Source organism: Lygodium microphyllum, chromosome 22 (genome assembly GCF_053477565.2).
Source record: "Lygodium microphyllum isolate KBCC chromosome 22, Lygodium_microphyllum_v1.1.10, whole genome shotgun sequence".
Classification (NCBI taxonomy): domain Eukaryota; kingdom Viridiplantae; phylum Streptophyta; class Polypodiopsida; order Schizaeales; family Lygodiaceae; genus Lygodium; species Lygodium microphyllum.
This window is the reverse complement of record NC_141156.1, coordinates 66,086,126-66,106,401: the sequence shown is the minus strand read 5'-3', so window position 1 is coordinate 66,106,401 and position 20,276 is coordinate 66,086,126. Positions and strand designations below refer to the sequence as shown.

Sequence of the window (20,276 nt, the reverse complement as noted above, 5' to 3'; positions counted from 1 at the left end):
TTGGCTGATTTTCTGGATGAGGGTGTCCTGGATGCCCTCGCGGAAAAGATGCAATCGAGGCAACAGGCGCCTCGTTCCTGACTTCCTTTGTTTGAAAATATATGAAGATTGCCACGTGGAACGTGCGAGGCATTTGCTCTTGCCATAAGCAGCATACCATGTGGTCTGTCTTGCATGAAAATCAGTGGGATGTATTATGTGCAGTGGAGCACAAAAGTCATGGTGAGGCAGGAAAGGTTGTGGATTGTCGTGGATTTCGTCTGTTTTATGCAGGAACACATGCTAAGCATTATTCGGGCGTGCTGATGATTGTTCATGAGAAATACCAGCCTGTTCTTGTTAAAAATGATGTGCACGGCCGCTTTCTGGTAATCGAAGTCCTATTTGAAGGTGAGATTTTATGGCTGCTGGGACTTTATGCTCCCAATGATCCCACATCCCGACGGGATCTATGGTTGACTTTGCAGGGCTCCATGGCACTTGGCCGCAGAGGGTTTTTGATGGGAGATTTCAATATGTGCGTTGACTCTTCGCAGTCCACCTCAGGACATTCGGTAATGGATACGCCAGAAAGCCGGGTGTGGAACTCCTTTGCTTTGCACATACTTAAGCAAGATCTTTGGTCGTGGCTTCACCCTTCTGTTTCAGGTTTTACTTTTCATTCTGCGGAATATGCAACCACTTGGTCGCGATTGGACAGAATGTATATCATGCAGGGGGATGATTTTCTTCCCGAGATGCTGGAGATGAAGGTCTTGCAGCAATATGCGTTGTCGAATCATTTTCCCCTCCAGCTTGAGATGCGGGCACAATCTGTTGCACCTTTTACGCAGCTCCTGGATAAGCTCCCTTTACGCTTCAACTCCTCTTATTTGAAGCATCCAATTTTTCAGGACTATATGCAGCAACTGATTGAGAGGTTCTTATTGGACTTCGCCTCTGAGGGCTTGGCTTCGTTTGCACGCCTGCTCTCTAATGTGCAGCGGGTTGCTCGGCAGTATGGGATTCACACTGCCTCTCTTTGTCGCCGCCGTCGACTTGCAGCAGAGGACTTAATGGCCTTGGTCCGTTCCTTGCTCCTGGATTCCCCAGATGATGATTTTCTGCTGTCACTGGAGCGGCGTTTGGCCCATCTTATTCAAGTCTTTAGCTTGAAATCTTATCAGCAGGCCAAGCTGCATAACTTGACTGACACATTGCAAGATAATGCCTGCCAGTCTCATAAGTTCTTTCGCGCCTTGCATGCTTCTCCGGCTCGCGAAAATATGACTCGACTTCAGGACTCGGAAGGTCGCATGGTCACTGATCCGCAGACCATTATCAATATGTGCAGAAATTATTTTATGGATCTTTTTGGTTCTTCATCCTTGCCGTCTAGCCAGGTTACGCATGCCCGCTCGGTCTTCTATCAACTGGTCCACCAGCAGGTTCCGCTTGATATGCAAGCCTCTTTGGAGGCGGATATTTGCGAAGAGGAGGTTATGGATGTGTTGTTGCACCTGCCTAAGGATAAAAGTCCTGGTTGGGATGGTCTCACTAATGAATTTTTTGAGCACTCAGCCACGCAGTTGGTAAAGCCTTTAGTGGTCATGTTCCAGCAGGTTTGGGAAACAGGGGTCATGCCTTCTTCATGGAAAGAAGGCCTCATCAAACTGATCCCCAAGGTCCCTTCGCCGTCAAAGCTGCAACACTGGAGACCAATTTCGTTGATGGGAGTGATGTATAAAATCTTTTCCAAAGTGTTGGCAAATCGGCTTCACAAGCACCTTCCAGCTCTTGTGCACCCCCTCCAATATGGTTTCATTAAGTGACGCAACATTTTGCACAATATCTTGAATGTGCAAATGGCTATTGATTATGCGAGGCACTCCAATCAGCAAGTGGTCTTGATTCAATTGGACCTGGAAAAGGGGTTTGACTATGTGGACTGGTCTTTCCTTGCAGAGCTTATGTCTGCTATGGGCTTTGGGATCCGCATGTCCCGATTGATCTACACCATTAGTACTGAGGCTTCTTCAAGAGTTATGCTTAATGGTGGGGTCACAGAGCCATTTCTCCTTGCGCGCTCGCTCAGACAAGGCTGCCCTTTGAGTCCTCTCTTCTTTGCCCTGGCGACTCACCCGGTCCTTTCAATGTTATCCTCCATGGCGGCTTCTGCCCAGCTGGCAGGGTTATCTCTTCCTTTGGGGCAGCACTTCATTAGCCAATCTTTGGCTGATGACTCCTTTATGATTTTGCAGGCGGACAGGGATAACATTCGCAAGGCATTAGATGTTTGGACGCTCTTTGGTCAAGCTTCTGGTCTTCGCATCAATGCCTTCAAGTCAGCCATTCTCAGTTGCACGGAGCTTGATTTAGAGTCATTAGGCTGGCAGGGCCAGGTGGTTTCTCGTGGCGCGATTGTCAGGCATCTTGGATACCCATTGGGGGTGGATGTACGGCCAAAGGCCCTGCTGGAGTGGATTTCACACAAACTGGCCGTGAAGTTTATGTATTGGAAGTCGCAAGCCTGGCCGTTCCATGTCCGCCTCAAAGTGGCTCAGACAATTATGCTTCCAATGCTGACGTATTTCCTGCCATTACTGCCATGGACGCCCAGTGCTTTGAAGGCTCTTACTCATCCCATTCGTTTCATGCTATGGAAGAAAGATTCACTGCAGGCAGGCATTTCCTGGATTTCATGGTCACATGCATGTACCCCTAAGCGCATGGGTGGTGGAGCTATTTTGGATGCAGAAACTCATATGCTGGCTCTTCGTTGGTCTCTGTTTCGTGCCATGTGTGTGGATCATCACCCGTGGACCATCATAGCCCGTTATTTTCTTGAGGACAGCGGCCTCCGCCAGGGTAACACACGGCTTCGAGCCTCATGGTGGCATGTCCTTAATGCTGACGCTCGTTTCTCCAGTCCCTCTTCCTCTTTGTTAGTGCATTTGGTCGGCTCTTGGAAAGTGGTGCTCCAAAAGGCCCGTTGGCATCCTGTAGGGGACCGCGTGCAGACAAATTCTTTTCAGCTGGAATTGTTGGCGGTATCCACATTACTTTCATGGGAAGATAAACATCAGCTCAGACCAAGATTTAACCGCATGGCCCGTTTGGGTGTGACTTCGATTGCGGATGCTACCCTTGCCACTCGCAATGTCCTTGTATTATTTCGGACTGCTAGGAGACTTTTCAGGATCCCGCGCGGATACCGTGATTTATGGGGGAAGCTTTCGTCGGAACCTCAGGGTAGGCAACCCTTCCCTGCCCTGGCTATGGATCGCCCTTGGCAGGACTGGGACCTTGCAGGCCGGTTGAGTCTGGAAAAGGCCTCTACTCATCAGGTGTATCATCTTCTCATTAAAGATCACCAATGGTTGGGCGTGAAAGTTAATGCTGTTTGGGGCCTGCGGAAATCACTGTCATGGTGGCAGGCAACGTTGATGGAGGGATGGCAGAACAAGACACCTTTCAAATGCAAGGTCTTTCTGTGGCGGGTAATGATTGGTGGTCTTCCTCTTGCCTCGGCCCTTTCCAAGCGTCGAATCTCGAATGGCACTTGCTTCTTCTGCACCACTTCGGCGGAATCGGCCCGACATCGTTTTCTTTCCTGCCCGCTCGCCAAAAATATCTGGTCACTCTTGTCACGAATCTGGCACGCGGTGGTGGGGCCTTCACTGACTCCCTTCGATTGGGTTTTTGTGCGCCCGAAGTATCCCACACCACCACCGTTACAAATGAAGATCTTATTCCATTTTTTCAGATACTGGGGATGCTGGCACATTTGGACCACCCGAAATGCTTTTCTCTTTGATTCGGCTTCTAATGTACCGCGACATATTGCAAAGCTTAAAGGGCTCTTGCATTGGCAGCTAGATCTCATCAGGCACTCTGACTTGCTCCCTCGGGAGGATTTGTATTCCTGGCATTTGGCAATTGCCTCTGGGTCCTTGCCATGATTGGTGTAACTTTTTAGTACCCTAGTCCGGGGATTTCCCGCACGTTGGCCTATGGCCCTCGTGCCTCTTGTACTCGTGTAATCATGTAATCTTGTACTTTCTTCGTAATTAATACAATTACCTTTTACGAAAAAGAGAGAGAGAGAGAGAGAGAGAGAGAGAGAGAGAGAGAGAGAGAGAGAGAGAGAGAGAGAGAGAGAGAGAGAGAGAGAGAGAGAGAGAGAGAGAGAGACTGCAGGCAGGCATTTCCTGGATTTCATGGTCACACGCATGTACCCCTAAGCGCATGGGTGGTGGAGCTATTTTGGATGCAGAAACTCATATGCTGGCTCTTCGTTGGTCTCTTTTTCGTGCCATGTGTGTGGATCATCACCCGTGGACCATCATAGCCCGTTATTTTCTTGAGGACAGCGGGCTCTGCCAGGGTAACACACGGCTTCGGGCCTCATGGTGGCATGTCCTTAATGCTGACTCTCGATTTTCCAGTCCCTCTTCCTCTTTGTTACTGCACTTGGTCGGCTCTTGGAAAGTGGTGCTCCAAAAGACCCGTTGGCATCCTGTAGGGGATCGCTTGCAGACTAATTCTTTCCAGCTGGAATTGTTGGCAGTATCCAGATTACTTTCATGGGAAGATAAACATCAGCTCAGACCAAGATTTAACCGCATGGCCCGTTTGGGTGTGACTTCGATTGCGGATGCTACCCTTGCTACTCGCAATGTCCTCGCATCGTTTCGGACTGCTAGGAGACTTTTCAGGATCCCGCGCGGATACCGTGATTTATGGGGGAAGCTTTCCTCGGAACTTCAGGGTAGGCAACCCTTTCCTGCCCTGGCTATGGATCGCCCTTGGCAGGACTGGGACCTTTCAGGCCAAATGACTCTGGAAAAGGCCTCTACTAATCAGGTGTATCATCTTCTTATTAAAGATCACCAATGGCTGGGTGTGAAAGCTAATACTGTTTGGGGCCTGCGGAAATCACTGTTATGGTGGCAGGCAACGCTGATGGAGGGATGGCAGAATAGGGCACCTTTCAAATGCAAGGTCTTTCTGTGGCGGGTTATGATTGGTGGTCTTCCTCTTGCCTCGGCCCTTTCCAAGCGTCGAATCTCGAATGGCAATTGTTTCTTCTGTACCACTACGGCGGAATCGGCCCGACATCGTTTTCTTTCTTGCCCGCTCGCCAAGAATATATGGTCTCTCTTGTCCCAAATCTGGCGCACAGTGGTGGGGTCCTCACTGACTCCTTTCGATTGGGTTTTTGTGCGCCCAAAGTATCCCACGCCGCCACAGTTACATGTGAAGATCTTATTTTCCTTTTTCAGATACTGGGGATGCTGGCACATTTGGACCACCCGAAATGCTTTTCTCTTTGATTCGGCCTCTAATGTACCGCGACATATTGCAAGGCTTAAAGGGCTCTTGCATTGGCAGCTAGATCTCATCAGGCACTCTGACTTGCTCCCTCGGGAGGATTTGCATTCCTGGCATTTGGCAATTGCCTCTGGGTCCTTGCCATGATTGGTGTAGCCTTTTTAGTATACTAGTCTGGGGATTTCCCACACGTTGGCCTACGGCCCTCGTGTCTCTTGTACTCGTGTAATCATTAATCTTGTACTTTTTTCGTAATTAATACAATTACCTTTTACGAAAGAGAGAGAGAGAGAGAGAGAGAGAGAGAGAGAGAGAGAGAGAGAGAGAGAAGCTTGCAGATAATAGATTTTGACTTGTTACAAGAGAGAGAAAGTATTGCCGGTCAAGAGAGAGAGAGAAGAATGGCGGGAGTGGGCCGGAAACCCTGCTGTCGGCCCGTCCTCTCAGTGCCTGTCTGGTCCGTCGCCGCCGTCGTCTGACACGCACGTAACAGTCTCCCCCGTCGCCTGACACGCCCGTACCAGTCGCCCCCGTCGTCTGTCTGCGCCGCATCAGTCGCCGTCGCCTCTGCTCGTCTGCGACCGCAGGTGCTCGTCCTCGCCTGTCTGCATCTGCACGTGCCCGTGAGAGAGAGAGTGCGAGACAGAGAGGCGTCGCCTGCGCCCTGGAGCCATTGCCTGTCGCCGTGTTGCCTGCACCTATCGCCGTCATCTGCAGTCCCGTCGCCTTCTCCTGCAGGCCCGTCGCCTGCATCTAAAAGACTCGTCAGCTGCGTGCTTTGCCCTGCTATCGCCCGTCAGATCTGCGGGCTCCGCTCTTGCTCGTCGCTCGTCCGCCCTGTGTGTCAGGGCTGTTGCCGTCGCCGTTGGACCTAGGCCCTGTGGACCTTGCTTGCCCCAGCGCCTGCCCCATCGCCTGTCCTGCTGCCTGCACTGTTGCCGGTCTCTGAAGCTCTGCGCCTGCGTTTCGCCTGCACTTCGTCCTTTCGCCCTGCGCGTTAGGGTCTCGGCTGCCGCCTGGCCCCTGCCCTGCGACTCCGATTGTCCCCCTCTGTCATCGCCTGCCCGCCCTGCGTTCCACCCTCCTGCCCCTGCACTGTTAGGGTTGTGCCCTGCCGCGTGCCCTCTTGGGACAGGTCACGACTGCGGAAGATAAGGCTGAGGTTCCTGCTATCCACTGTGCGTCAGTCCTCCGTCGCCATCAGATCGTGATCCACGATGGCTGGTTTGGATCTGGATTTCATAGACCAAACGGTGGCAGCAGTTGGCCCGGATTCCGATGCTGAGGAACCTGAGGATATGGTTCCGTGCACCGAAGAGATGCCCCCTGGTCCTGACATCCAGCCTGCAGGTAAACGTACCAAGCATACTTCGGAAGAGATAGGTGTTCATCAGGATCGTTCCTATGCTCAGGTTGCTTCAGATTCTGTGGACTCTCAGGATGTTGACTGGGAGCATTTGCTGGAATTTGCCAACACTCTGCTTGGTGATTATGTTCAACATAATCAGGAAGTCTTTTCTGACTCTGCACCTGACGATGTTCTGGAAGCCACCGTCGACCCAAAAACTGTCCTACGCTCCTTTTCGGTGTTTTATGATCGCGCTGTGATACTCTTCTTCACTGGCCGAATCCCGCTGCTTTCCCGTATTCGCCAGTGGCTGCACAGTCTGCTACAAGGGGAATGTGTTGAAGAGATTTTTGTTGGGCCCCGGGGTTTTTTTGAGGTCCTGTTGAAATCTGAGACGCACCGTGCTGCTCTCCTGTCTAAACTGCCTCTGTTTTTTGATCGCCGGTTGGTTCATGTGGTTCCGTGGCGCCCAATGGCAGATTTTCAGCGCCTGCTGCAACGTGAATGCCCTGTGTGGGTAGAAGTGGAAAATTGTCCGGCTGTTTATTGGCCACTATTGAAGGATGCTATGGCCGCGGTAGGAACTGTTCTGGTCCCTCCCAGTCTCAGGGCTATGAATCGCAACCGATTGTGTATGTTATGGGATACTGCAAGGAAAAGGCCTGCCTGGTTACGCCTCAATTGCTCTGGCATGCATCCGTTACACTTTCGTTTGAAATGGGGCAATTTTGCGGGACATTGCTTTTCTTGTGGACAGTTGGGGCATTTTATGGCCAAATGCCCGGAGCAGCAACACACTTCAGATGTTGGCCATGTTGCGCCGCCCATGGAAGATATGGTGTGTGATGCTCCGTCGCTGGATACTATCCACGAGCCCCAAGTTCTGGCCAAAGGTAAACAACAGGTTTCGGGTCTGGATTCCCGTGTCACTGATTGGGTTGAAGTACGTGAAGAAAAAGGCAACAGGGTCGTTGCTGGCATGGAGAATACTGTGTCTACTACCTCACAAGATTCCATGCGTACATATATGCGCAGGAAGGAAATGTTGTCTTCTGAGCGCTCTGCTCCTGCTATGGTTTCCTTTGCCCCCTGTCCTCAGCCCGCCAGGAAAATGTATTCGGATCGTCCAAAGGGTCCACCTTCTAAGCTGGCCTTTGATACTAGAGGCAACGTCATTATCCCGTGGGACCGTCGTTATCCCCGTTCCAACCCCAAGCCAGCAGATATGCCGTCTACTTCCAAATCTGGTCCTCAGAACTCTTTTGCGGTGTTGGCAGATTTCTTGGACGAGGGAGTCCTGGATATTCTCGCCGACAAAGTCAAATGGCGGCAAGCTGTGCCTCGTACCTGATTTTGTTTTGGATACACATGAAAATAGCCACCTGGAATGTGCGAGGCATTTGTTCTCGACAGAAGCAACATACCATGTGGACTGTATTGTATGAGAATCAATGGGATGTCTTGTGCGCTGTTGAGTACAAGAGTCACGGTGAAGCCGGAAAAGTTGTGGATTGCCATGGCTTTCGTTTGTTCTATGCAGGGACACAGGCCATGCATTATTCGGGTGTGCTCATGATTGTATATGACAAATATCAGCCTGTTCTTGTTAAAAATGATGTTCATGGCCGCTTTTTGGTGATAGAAATCTTATTCGAAGGGGAAATCTTATGGTTACTTGGCCTCTATGCTCCGAATGATTCGTCATGTCGTCGGGAGCTTTGGCAGACTTTGCAGACCTCCTTGTCACTTGGCAGACGGGGCTTCTTCATGGGGGATTTCAATATGTGTGTTGATTTTTCCCAGTCCACATCGGAGCATTCGGTAATGGATGCGCCGGAAAGTCGTATTTGGTATGCGTTGGCTCTTGTTGTTCTTAAGCAAGATCTCTGGTCCTGGCTACATCCGTCTTCTACAGGGTTTACTTTCCATTCTGCCCAGTATGCAACAACATGGTCGCGGTTGGGCCGTATATATATCATGCAGAATGATGATTTTCTTCCCGAGATGCTCGAAATAAAAGTGTTGCAGCAATATGCCTTGTCGGACCATTTCCCTCTGTAGCTTGAGCTGCTTGCCCAACCCATTGCACCATTCAAGCAATTTCTGGAGAGACTCCCGTTGCGTTTCAACTTGTCTTACTTGAAGCATGGCATCTTTCAGGGCTATATGCAGCAATTGATTGACAGATTCCTCTTGGAGTTCTCCTCTCAGGGCACTGCGTCATTTGAACGATTGCTCTCTAATGTGCAGCGGGTTGCTCGGCAGTATGGGATGTATCATGCATCTCTGTGTCGGTGGCGTCGACAGGCCGCGGAAAACCTGCTGGTTTTGGTCCGTTCGCTGCTGGTGGATACTTCGGATGATGAATTTCTGCTTGCACTGGCCACGCGGGTGGCTGATCTTATTAAAGAGTTCCAGTTGAGATCATATCAGCAGGCCAAACTGCAACATCTGACGGAGACTTTGCAAGATAGTGCGTGTCAGACCCATAAGCTCTTTCGAGCTCTCCACGCCTCTCTTGCTCGCGAGAATATGACCAGACTCCAGGATGCAAAAGGCCACCTTATCCTGGATCCGCAGACTATTGTGCATATGTGCAAGAATTATTTCCGCGACCTTCTCGGTTCTACTTCTCCACCTTCAGCCCAAATTACTCAGGCCCGTTCGGTTTTTTATGACCTGGTCCGCAATCAGCTTCCGCAGGACATGCAAGCTACTATGGAGTCAGATATTTGTGAGGCAGAGGTTATGGATGTCTTGTTACACTTGCCCAAGGATAAAAGTCCGGGCTGGGATGGTCTCACTAATGAGTTCTTTCAGGCTTTTGCTACCCAATTGGCGAAACCATTGCAGGGTTTCTTTCAGCAGGTGTGGGAAACGGGGATCATGCCTTCCTCATGGAAAGGGGGACTTATTAAGCTGCTTCCAAAAGTTCCTTCGCCATCTAAGTTGACACAGTGGCACCCAATTTCTTTAATGGGTTCAATGTACAAAATCTTTTCCAAAGTAATGGCGAATCGGCTCCATAAGCATCTCCCTACCATTGTGCACCCTCTCCAGTATGGTTTCATTAAGGGCCGCAATATTCTGCACAATGTATTGAATGCTCAACTGGCAATTGATTATGCAAGGCATTCTCATCAGGAGGTAGTACTCATTCAACTGGACCTGGAAAAGCCTTTTGACTATCTGGACTGGTCTTTCGTTGCTGAACTTATGTCTGCTATGGGCTTTGGTGCTCGGATGTCTCGTCTAATCTACACCATTGGCACGGCGGCGTCTTCGCGAGTCATGCTGAACGGAGGTGTTAGTGAGCCGTTTGTCCTTGCCCGCTCTGTCAGACAGGGGTGCCCTTTGAGTCCTCTATTCTTTGCCCTTGCGACACATCCAGTTCTTTCCATGTTATCTCATATGGCAGCCTCTTCTCAGTTGGCCGGACTGTCGCTTCCTACAGGACAACACTTCATTAGCCAATCCCTGGCGGATGATAGCTTTATGATTTTGCGTGCGGACAAGGATAACCTTCGATTTTTCAGGATTCCTCGTGGATATAGGCCTTTATGGGAACAGCCTTTGAGGGAGCTCCAGTGCAGACAACCCTTTCCTGCCCTTGCTTTGGATCATCCATGGCAGGATTGGGACCTACAAGGCCGGCTCCATTTGAGCAAAGTTTCTGCTAATCAAGTGTACCATCTTCTGATTAAAGATCATCAATGGCTAGTTACTAAAGCAAATGCTTTATGGGGATTGCGTAAATCCCGGTCATGGTGGAGGGCAACTGTGATGGAGGGCTGGTTGAACAAGACACCCTTCAAATATAAAGTCTTTCTTTGGAGAGTGATGATTGGTGGTCTTCCGCTCACTTCAGCTCTTTCCAAGCGACGAATCTCCAATGGCAAATGTTTCTTTTGCACCACCACTGTGGAATCCGCCCGCCACCGATTTATTTCTTGCCCCATCGCTAAGAAAGTCTGGTTGTTTTTATCGGCTGTTTGGCAAGGAGTGGTTGGTTTCACCTTGCGTCCCTTTGATTGGGTTTTTGGGCAGCCCAAATACCCCACTCCGGCGCAGCCCCATATGAAGCTCATGTATCACTTTCTTCGATATTGGGGCTGTTGGCATAACTGGACCATTCGGAATGCTTTTCTTTTTGACTCCGCCTGTAATGTTCAGCGACATATTGCGCGGCTTAAGGGCCTCTTGTATTGGCAGCTAGATCTTCTCCAGCATTCTGATTTGCTCTCTAGGGAGGACTTACATCCCTGGCATATGGCAATTTCCTCCGCGCCTTTGCCTTGACCTTGTAACTTGTAGTACTTAGAACCTCTTCTCATGATGGCTTAGATTGTCGTCATGTATGTTGTAATCAAGTAATCTTGTATTTTTTTGGTAATTAATATAATTACCTTTTACGAAAGAGAGAGAGAGAGAGAGAGAGAGAGAGAGAGAGAGAGAGCTCCTAGTGATTTTCCTGTGTAGAATACAACCAATGATAGCTATCAGGAGCCTCTAGTAGGTAGGCGATAGTGGGGAAACATCCTTCAAGGACTAGTGACAACATTGCTGATAAGATGACAACATTTTGGGGCCTTAGGATAATAGACAACTGCATTTAATGCAGGCTTGAGCAGGTAGCAGGTGAATTCTTTTTGCATGAAATCCAATTTTTTGGGGCAGATTGTATTCGTTGATGGTATTCGTATGGCCCTTGCAAAGGTTGAGGCAATATGCTTATGGCCACCATTGAAAAATGTACATGAGATTTGGAGTTTCTTGGGACTATGTTCCTACTATATGAAGTATATATGTGGATTTGCTAAAATTGCATCTCCATTGTATGCTTTGGAGAAGAAGAATAAGCCATTTAGATGGACAACAGTGGAAATTTCAGCATTTGAAAAGTTACAAGAAAAGATGACTCCAGATCTTGTGCTTATGTTGCCTGATCTAAGGAAGTCATTTGTGGTTGAGTGTGATATATGTGGAAATAACATTGGGTCTATTTTAATGCAAGATGGCTAAGTTGTGGCTTATGAGAGCCAGCTTCTCCACGATAATTTGCAGATCTATGAGAAAGAGATCTTGGCTGTAATTCATGCATTGTCCATGTGGAAACATTACTTGTTAGGGGTTGATTTTATAGTGTAGATGGATTATCAGACCTTAAGGTACTTTCTGACGCAGACAAAGTTGTCAGAGAAGCATATGAGATGGGCAAACTTTCTCTCTATGTTTCATTTTCATATTGTACACATTGATGATAGAAAGGTGGTTGTGGTTGATGCACTGCCACGTAAGCCACAAATTTCGACTGTCAACATGGTTTATCACACTGAGTTGGATGTCATGGAGTAGTATACTACTGATTCAGATTTTGCTAATATTTATGATTAGCTTTGCAATGGCTAGAGGTATGAGCACTTTGTTCTTAGGATGGATTTTTGATGATGCATGGATGATTGTGTATCACAAAGCAGTAGAGGCCTAGAGTGATTATTGAAAGTCATGATCCTCTGGATGCAAGACATAGAGGTATTGATGCCACAACTAAAGCAGTAGATCATTTATTTTATTAGCCAGCTTTGAGGCATGATGTAGAGTAGCTTGTCAGGACATGCATCGTATGTTAGAAAGTAAAGCATGATAGGTAGAAGATGCTGGGTTTGTTGCAGCCCTTGCCTATTCCAGACAGGCCTTGGTGGAACATTGATAGAGATTTCATTTTTGAGCCTCCTAGGATATCTACAGGGAATGATGGGATATGGACTATCATTTGCAGGTTTAACAAACAATCCGATTTCATTTCAATGAGAAAGAAGATCAAGTCTGATCTTATGGCACACTTATTCTTGTAGCATATCTTTAAGTGTCATGGTATACTAGAGTCCATTGTTAGTGATCGAGATCCTTGGATGACCAGTTTAGTTTGGAAGGGATTGTTTGAGAATATAGACATTACGTTGAAATTCTCCTTATTCTTTCATTTTTAGACAGATGGTCAATTTGAAGAGATGAATTTCATAGTGCTAGATACTTTGAGGTGTTATGTATCAGACCATAAGACATAGTGGGAGTAGTATATGCCATTGGTTGAGTTCACATGTGACAACACAATGCATAGTTCCATTGGTAAAGCTCCAGTTGAGGTTGTAGAAGGTGGCAAGAAGAAGGTACTACCTATTTTGCACAGTAGCGATTAAATCTTTGAGGTTGATTGCTATGTGGAAAGCTTGGATGCAATATGCAAAGATAAAGTATGCACTTTAGAGGTCACATGAAAAGCAAAAGAAGGCAGTTGATTGCTATAGACATCTTTGCAATTTGAAGAGGGCAATTATGTATTGCCATGTTTTGAAAAGGTAAGGCTGAAAAAGATGAAAGGAAGAGAGGTTGTATCTGAAGTTAAGTATGAGATACTATGGGTCCTTCCAAGTGTTGGAGAAGATCAGTCATGTTGCATATTGGCTGAAATTACATCCACATTGGCAGTCATACAATGCCTTTCATGTTAGTTTGTTGAGGCCTTTTCATGATGATGTGCAAGAGGATGTATCTAGTGAAATTCAACTTGAGGTTGAGGAGCTGGATGAGATTTTGATACATGAGCAGATTTTGGCACATAGAGAAGGAAATATTAGAGGCAAAGTTTTTCAAGGGATATTTGGTGAAGTTTCAAAACTATTCATCGAGGGATGCAAAGTGGATGGAAGAGGATGACTTGGCAGACCATCCTCAGATGTTGTAGCTTTACTTAGATGCCTTTTAGTTAGAGCTTGTGAAGATATGCCAGGGTTTGCACAAGGAAATACAATATGTACGACCAAGACTGAAACACAAAGACTCAAATAGAGAGAAGTAAAAACTTAAATCCTAAATGCAAAATGCAAAACACAAAAGCTCAAAACTCAAACACAGAGAGATGAAACTTTGAAGTGAATGAATGTTGTAAATGAATGTAAGAGTGTATAGAATGCCCAAGGACAGAGCAATGTAGTGTTGGAGTGCGACGTTTACTAGAGACGGATCCTAAGTGTTGTGACCACTAGTTGGAGTGTCGGAGTGAAGAAATACCAAACGTTGATTGCTAGAGTGCTTGGGATGCAATAGGGAGAAGGGTGCCAGACAGTGCATGACAGCTAGGGAGAAAGGTGCCATGCATTACAAGGGCTGATGGAGGAGTGACATTAGTCATGAAGGGTAGATCGCCGCCACGTGGATGAAGGTTGATGGCTGAAATCTACATTGAAGAATTAGAAATTTGCACAAAGGGATAAGGTTGAATGGTGGGCACAACCCGTCTATTTATAGATATTGAAGGGTGCCCGAAAAATTAGGGTTTTGGGGGACCATTGAAACACTCTTGAACTGCATATTAAATTTGTGTTTTTCATTAATTTAGCGTGTTTTGCAAGTGTTTTAAAGATGCTAATCAGCTTTAAAGGGTGTTTTAGCTTAACTCCCCCTCTTAAGCCCAAACCTGAGCCTAAAAGGGAAGGTGGGCAATGTGTATCCCAAGGCACTATTAAGAAATCCTTCACCCTTCACCTGCAGTTTGCGTTTTTGCATTTCTGTGTTTTGCATTTAGGATTTGTAGCCCCAAAAAGGGGCGCCATCCTAGACTGACTATGCCTATTTATAGGCCATTCTCTCATTCATTCCTTACGACTGATTCATTCAGTCCATCACCTCTTCTCTCCAGCCTCTCCACTACCCTCACGCCCCTTCAGGAGGACATTGCGGTTTGTGGTTCGTGGCTTTCATCAACATCTTCCTTGTGCTACGGCACCCTGGTTCCCTTGTATCACATTCACTCCATGATTCAGAACTTCATCATTCCATTCATCAGAGTTTCTTCTCTCTTCTCTTCTCTTCTCCATGTTTGCCGAGTTCACTTTGTGTTCCTTCTCGCCAACCCTACTGTCTTGTTGGTACATCATCTTTTGACAGGCACCCCATCCCAAAACAGCCAAGGTATTGAACAAAGGGTGCACCGTACACATTGGCTGCCGAGTGGCCTTCTAAGACTACACAGGCGATGGTTATCTTATCCAAGGAGTCCAAGTAGTCACCCCAGAGAGGACAGGGCATCGGACAACGGGTGCTCGTTGATTGCCCAATGGCCTACCAAGCCCTACAAAGGTGGATGGAACCACATTGAATCTTTTTTTTTGGGTGGAAAGTTAATTTTGGGGAAGTAACAGTGATTCAGAAGACGGGAGTAGGGATGGTACACCCAATACATCACAAAATAGTACAAGCTTACCCAACCACTCCAAGATGTCGATGACGAGGAAAAGGTGATGAGGTATCATGTGAAGAAGGATGGTGGTATAATCCGTTAGTGGAAACAACTTAGGACCGTCCAATGGTGCTTTGCACAGTGGGATGCATAGTATGCTACATGCTAAAGAATACTCATGCAATAGGTGTCACTTGGATAGTGTCCCTTGTGGAAAAATTGTTCACGTGCCCAAGCGCCCTCGTACAAAGATGACGTTGTTGCTGTGTTATTCCTTGCGTATGTGCACAAATGACTCGTAGCCAAACATTCTAAAGTGTGCATAAGAAGGTGGCTTGCCCAACCACACTTCTTGGGGGGACTCTCGTCCCCAAAGATCTATTTGGTGACCGAATTATCAGGTGTACAATTGTCATAACAACCTTTGTGCAAAATCCGTGGGTTAATGCAGCATGAGATAGCACGGTACGGACCTTTTCCTGAATAGTCCTATTCATATGCTCTGCAACACTATTTTGGGGCGGATCATGAGGGGCATTGAGCTCCCTCTTTATCCCTTTGGTCACAAGAGGCCTAGAAGGTTTTTGATACATATTCTCCACCATTGTTAGAGCAAAGTTACTTTAATGTCTTGCTGATCATATTTTCAGCAGTCAAGAAATTTTTAAACTTATCCAGTGTCTCATCTTTATAAGGGATTTGATAAACCCATACTTTGCGTGTGGCGTCATCAAGAAACGTGATAAAATATTTCTTTCCCCCTAGAGATAACCCTGGCATCTCACATACATTTGAATGTACCAACTCTAAGGGTGAAGACTTTAATGAAAGTGACTTTTTATGTGGCGTTTGAGCATGCTTACCAGATACACAATGATCACAATGGTCAAAATCAACATATCTCAAATCCAAGAATCAAGAGGCTATCCCCATCTTTGCGGACATAAAGTATACTTTCAGTGTGTGAATTACTGAAGCCAAGAGCGATCAAGTATGCATATATCTTTTTATACCATGACCTAGATGCTTGCTTTAAACCATAGAGAGCCTTATGCAAATGGCACATTTTGCTTTCTCACCCTTTTTGAATAAAGCCAAGAGGTTGAGAACCATAAACCTTCTCATGAAAATTGCCATTCAGAAAAGCAGTCTTCATATCCAATTGATGCACGTGCCAATCTTAATGAGCAGCCAAAGCAATGACACTGTGAATGTTGGTCATACATAAAGTGGATGCAAATATCTCATCATAGTCAATTCCATGCTGATGTGGGCATACCCTTGTGCAACAAGATGTGCCTTGTAGCGATCAATGCTACCATTAGATTTGCGTTTTAATTTGTAAATTCACTTTGTGCCTATAGCATTCTTGCCAACAGGCATGCCTAGTCACATAACTCCCATGTGCCATTTTTATGAATAGAGTTTATATCAGATTGCATAGCTGCCATCCAATGTTCATTTTGCAAAGGATCATGTAAAGAAATAGGATCCTCATTGCATGCAGTGATTACAATTGCTTGCACAACCAAGTTACCATTTATGTGGCGAGTGGTTGCTCTAGTTCTACTGGGAAGTGGAAGGGATTGTTTGCTGCCCTGTAATATATCTAATAGCTATCTAGGGATTGTTTTAGCTTTTTGATTTAGCAGCCATCGCATTGGCCACTTCATAATCAACAATGCCTTGATCAATCGGCTGAAAATCAGGCTGCTGTTCAGCATGTGTTTGCTGCTGATTTTACTGGTGTAAATCCTCAATAGGTTATTGGAATTGACCAAAATCAGGTGCACTTTGCTGAAATAAAGGCAAGAAACTATCAAACATGTCTATAGGCTCCACATTGGGCTGATTTTTGCAGTCCATTCAGGGCTGACCAACATGTTCAATGAATACTACATCTCTACTAACAAAAATCTTGTTGGTGGAGGGTTGGTGTAAGTGGTACCCTTTACTTTTTGCACTATAACCAATAAAAAAGCATTGGACAGCCTTGCCTTGCAATTTATCTTCGTGGTTGTAGCACCAAAGCATATGTCAAACAACCAAAGACATGAATATGTAGCACCATTGGTTTTCAACCATTGCAAGCCTCATAAGACGTACATTCAGCCAATGCTTGGCTGTGATTCAGAACATACATTGCATGCATGATAGTATCAAGCCACATACATTGTTGGATCACAGCAATATATGTGCTATGATTCAGCACCTACATTGCATGCATGATAGCATCAAGCCAAAACTTTGGGGGCAGCTTATTGTGTGACAACATACATGCCATTTCGATTAAATTGCAATTTTTTTCTTTTAGCACACCATTTTGTTGAGGTGTGTAAGGTGTAGTACACTAATAGATAATACCCTTTTAGCCTCCTGTGACATATATTTCTCCCCCGATTGGTACATAGTGTAATCAACTTGCATCCATTGCCATTTTTAGCCCAGGGCAAGAAGGTTTCAAAGCATGCAAACACTTCTGATTTATGCCTCAAAGCATATGCCCAAAAATTACGAGTCATGTCAGCAATGAAGGTAACAAAGTACAAGTATCCTTCAATGGATTTGAAATGCATGGGTCCACAAACATCATTCTGCACAAGCTATACTTTTTGATTAGCATACATAGATTCACCTTTGGGAAACAAAGCATGATGCATTTTGCTGAGTACATAACTTTCACATACATTGTGAGTAGGTGCTTTCAATAGAGGGAAGGTGTGGATTGTGAGGTGGAGGCTAGAAATAGGTGCCGGATGGTTGGAGACAATTTTGGGTAGCCTTGGTTGAGATGTTCCCTGTGAATGGGGTGTGGCCAAAGAAACTAGATCACTTGAAACTTGCAAAAATGAGATTGGTTGAATGGGAGGGTAGACTGTCTATTTATGGGTTTACTTGTGGAACATTGAAACTCTCTCAAACTGCTTTCAATTTAAAAGAATGGTTAAAATTCATTAATTAACTTGAGTTTTGGGGCTGTTCAATTAAAGCTAATGGTAATTTAGCTCAACACAGGTATGTTATTGGTCCTACTTGGGCTGAAGGTTTGGTTTCTTGGTTCTTGCCCTAGTGAGTATTACCTCCATCAACATAGAGATGGAGATAGTATATTTTCTTCCGAGATCCGGTCTTGGGCATTTTTTCTTGGCATTCATCTTTCTTTCCTTTCAAATTGAGATGTTTTTATAATTGAACCATCATTCGCTACTCCGATAGTATTGTTTATTGTTTCATGTTAGGTGGATTGCTACCATTGGTGGTTGTGCCTTCACATTCTTGAGCGGCATAAGAGCCATATCTCGAGGTCAAGTTTCATGTATACCTACGATACTTGGTCAACATTGGAGCCATCTCTTGAGATCAAGTACTAGCATAACCCAACTGCCTTAGTGGCTGACTCTTCCCTTGCTTTTCTAGTTGGGGACGATAGGTTTACCTTCATCATCAGCTTCATTCTTCATTATGATTGTCAGTGAGATGAAGACCAACATCAGATCTTTCCCCTCTGGCATTGACATCCATGGTTGAGAGGGTGTTTCTACTGCTCATTGGCATTTACAAGTTTGGACATTGTCTTCGACATTGGCCTCCCTTCCTTGTACCCACCCTTCTCATTGCATGATCATACTTGCCTTGGTAAAAAGTTCACTTGGGCAAGTGAACAATTTTCTGACGAGGGACATTGTCCAAGGGGCACCTGCTCCTCATGTAGCATTACTCTCTACATCTCATTGTGCAAAGCACCCCTGAGCAGATTGTAAGTTGTTTCCACCGGCTGTTCCTTTTCCACCACATCCCCACCATTTCTTAACTCTTTTATGCTGGTAGTTGTTGTCACAACTTGACTTAGGAGAACCTAATTTTGGTTGATTTCCTATAAGATGCGGGCTTATGGTAGAATAATGTTGTCTGCATCTACAAAGTAGGACAAACTTTTTTTCTTTTCTAGAGAAGAGAAAAGATCTATTATTAAATCCTCTTGCGACCATGTATCATTCCATAGCAAAATACAAAGTACACGGCAGCCTTGTAAGGGATTTCCATACCAAAAAATATACAACAAGGGAAGTCTATTACAAGGCCTGAATAAATAACCACCCGGGAGGTCTATAGTGCCAGATTGCATGGGCTGACAATGGAAGAAAGTGCTGGAGTCCCAGGTCCTGAGAAAAGCATCTCTCATCCTCCTCGCAGTTTCTGAACTGCCCTTTATCCTCTCCCATCTCAATAGGACAAGCTAGTTCTTATATTTTGCTAATTATGACTTGTCTCAAATACTTTTATTTGATTTTACATGGACTTCATGGTTTCAAACTCAAACTTTCAGCTGCCTCAGCCGAGAAAACCTATCTGTATTTGGGATGATATACACTGTACTCTTGTTGTTTTATACCTTGGCATATTAAAAATACTCTGTAATGTTTGATCTGCAATGTTGGTCTGGGACCTGGGATTTTGTGCTAGTATCCAATCAAAATTTTGCTTTGTGTTTGAAGAAAAGTTCTATATTAAAAAGGTAAAATAATATATCTGCTAGAGAAGCTCTGAGATTCTTGTTTTAATGATTTGATGGTAAAGTCGCCTGTTGACTGTGGAAGCCTGATTCTGTTCAATTTTTGCAGTTGGCTATTGTCTTGGATATAGAGGGGACAACTACTCCAATCTCATTTGTAACAGAAGTTCTTTTCCCATATGCACGAAATAATGTCAAGAATCATCTGTACTCAACTTTCAGTACAACTGAGACTCAAGCTGATATTAACCTTTTACGAAAGCAGGTGTGTCTGCTTGATTGACTTTTTTGCTTGTTTCTGTGTAACTTCGAGTGCTAGTGCTGAAGCTATTGAGATAGCAATAGGCAGGTAAGAAATTTTGGTGTTTTTTTAATGTCAATACGAGTGTGGTTATTTGATGTCAACATATCTATCTGGCCATCATATTTTAGTATGCTTGCTATGATAAATCTTTTGGTGTAGTACTTGAGACAAAAAACCAAAAAAAGGGAGAATTCTATTGAAAACACACCTCATTGAAAAAGTATCACCGAGACAGATTGCAATGTACAAGATCCCTTGACAAGGACTATGATAGGAGTGAGGAATCAAGGGAAACAAATCAGGACTACTCCTTTGTTAACCACATCAAGGAGGTCTTCAGTACAAGGCTAATGAAATAACTAATCAGGCAGGCTGTAATCCCTGTTACCAAATCATGTGGAGGGATCCTAAATGAAAGAAAGTACAAGTCTCCTAGGTGTGTAGGAAAGCTTCTCTGATCTTGCTTATATGCATTGGAGCCTTCCTGGTCTCTCTCCCATCTACCTTCGAGTGTGGTAATCTCAGTCCACATGTGAGAGAATTTTCTTTGAAGTAGAGA

At 45.6% G+C, this 20,276-nt stretch overlaps 1 protein-coding gene across 2 annotated transcripts in view; it reads left to right on the top strand.

Moving 5' to 3' along the window:
• LOC148017246 (putative bifunctional methylthioribulose-1-phosphate dehydratase/enolase-phosphatase E1) overlaps positions 1-20,276 on the top strand; it is a 231,535-nt gene that overhangs the window by 140,548 nt on the left and 70,711 nt on the right. For both annotated transcript variants that reach the window (XM_087663533.1, XM_087663532.1), the window contains one exon: positions 19,523-19,678. In XM_087663533.1, coding sequence (XP_087519659.1) covers positions 19,523-19,678 — 156 coding nt within the window. The remainder of the gene's footprint in view (positions 1-19,522; positions 19,679-20,276) is intronic.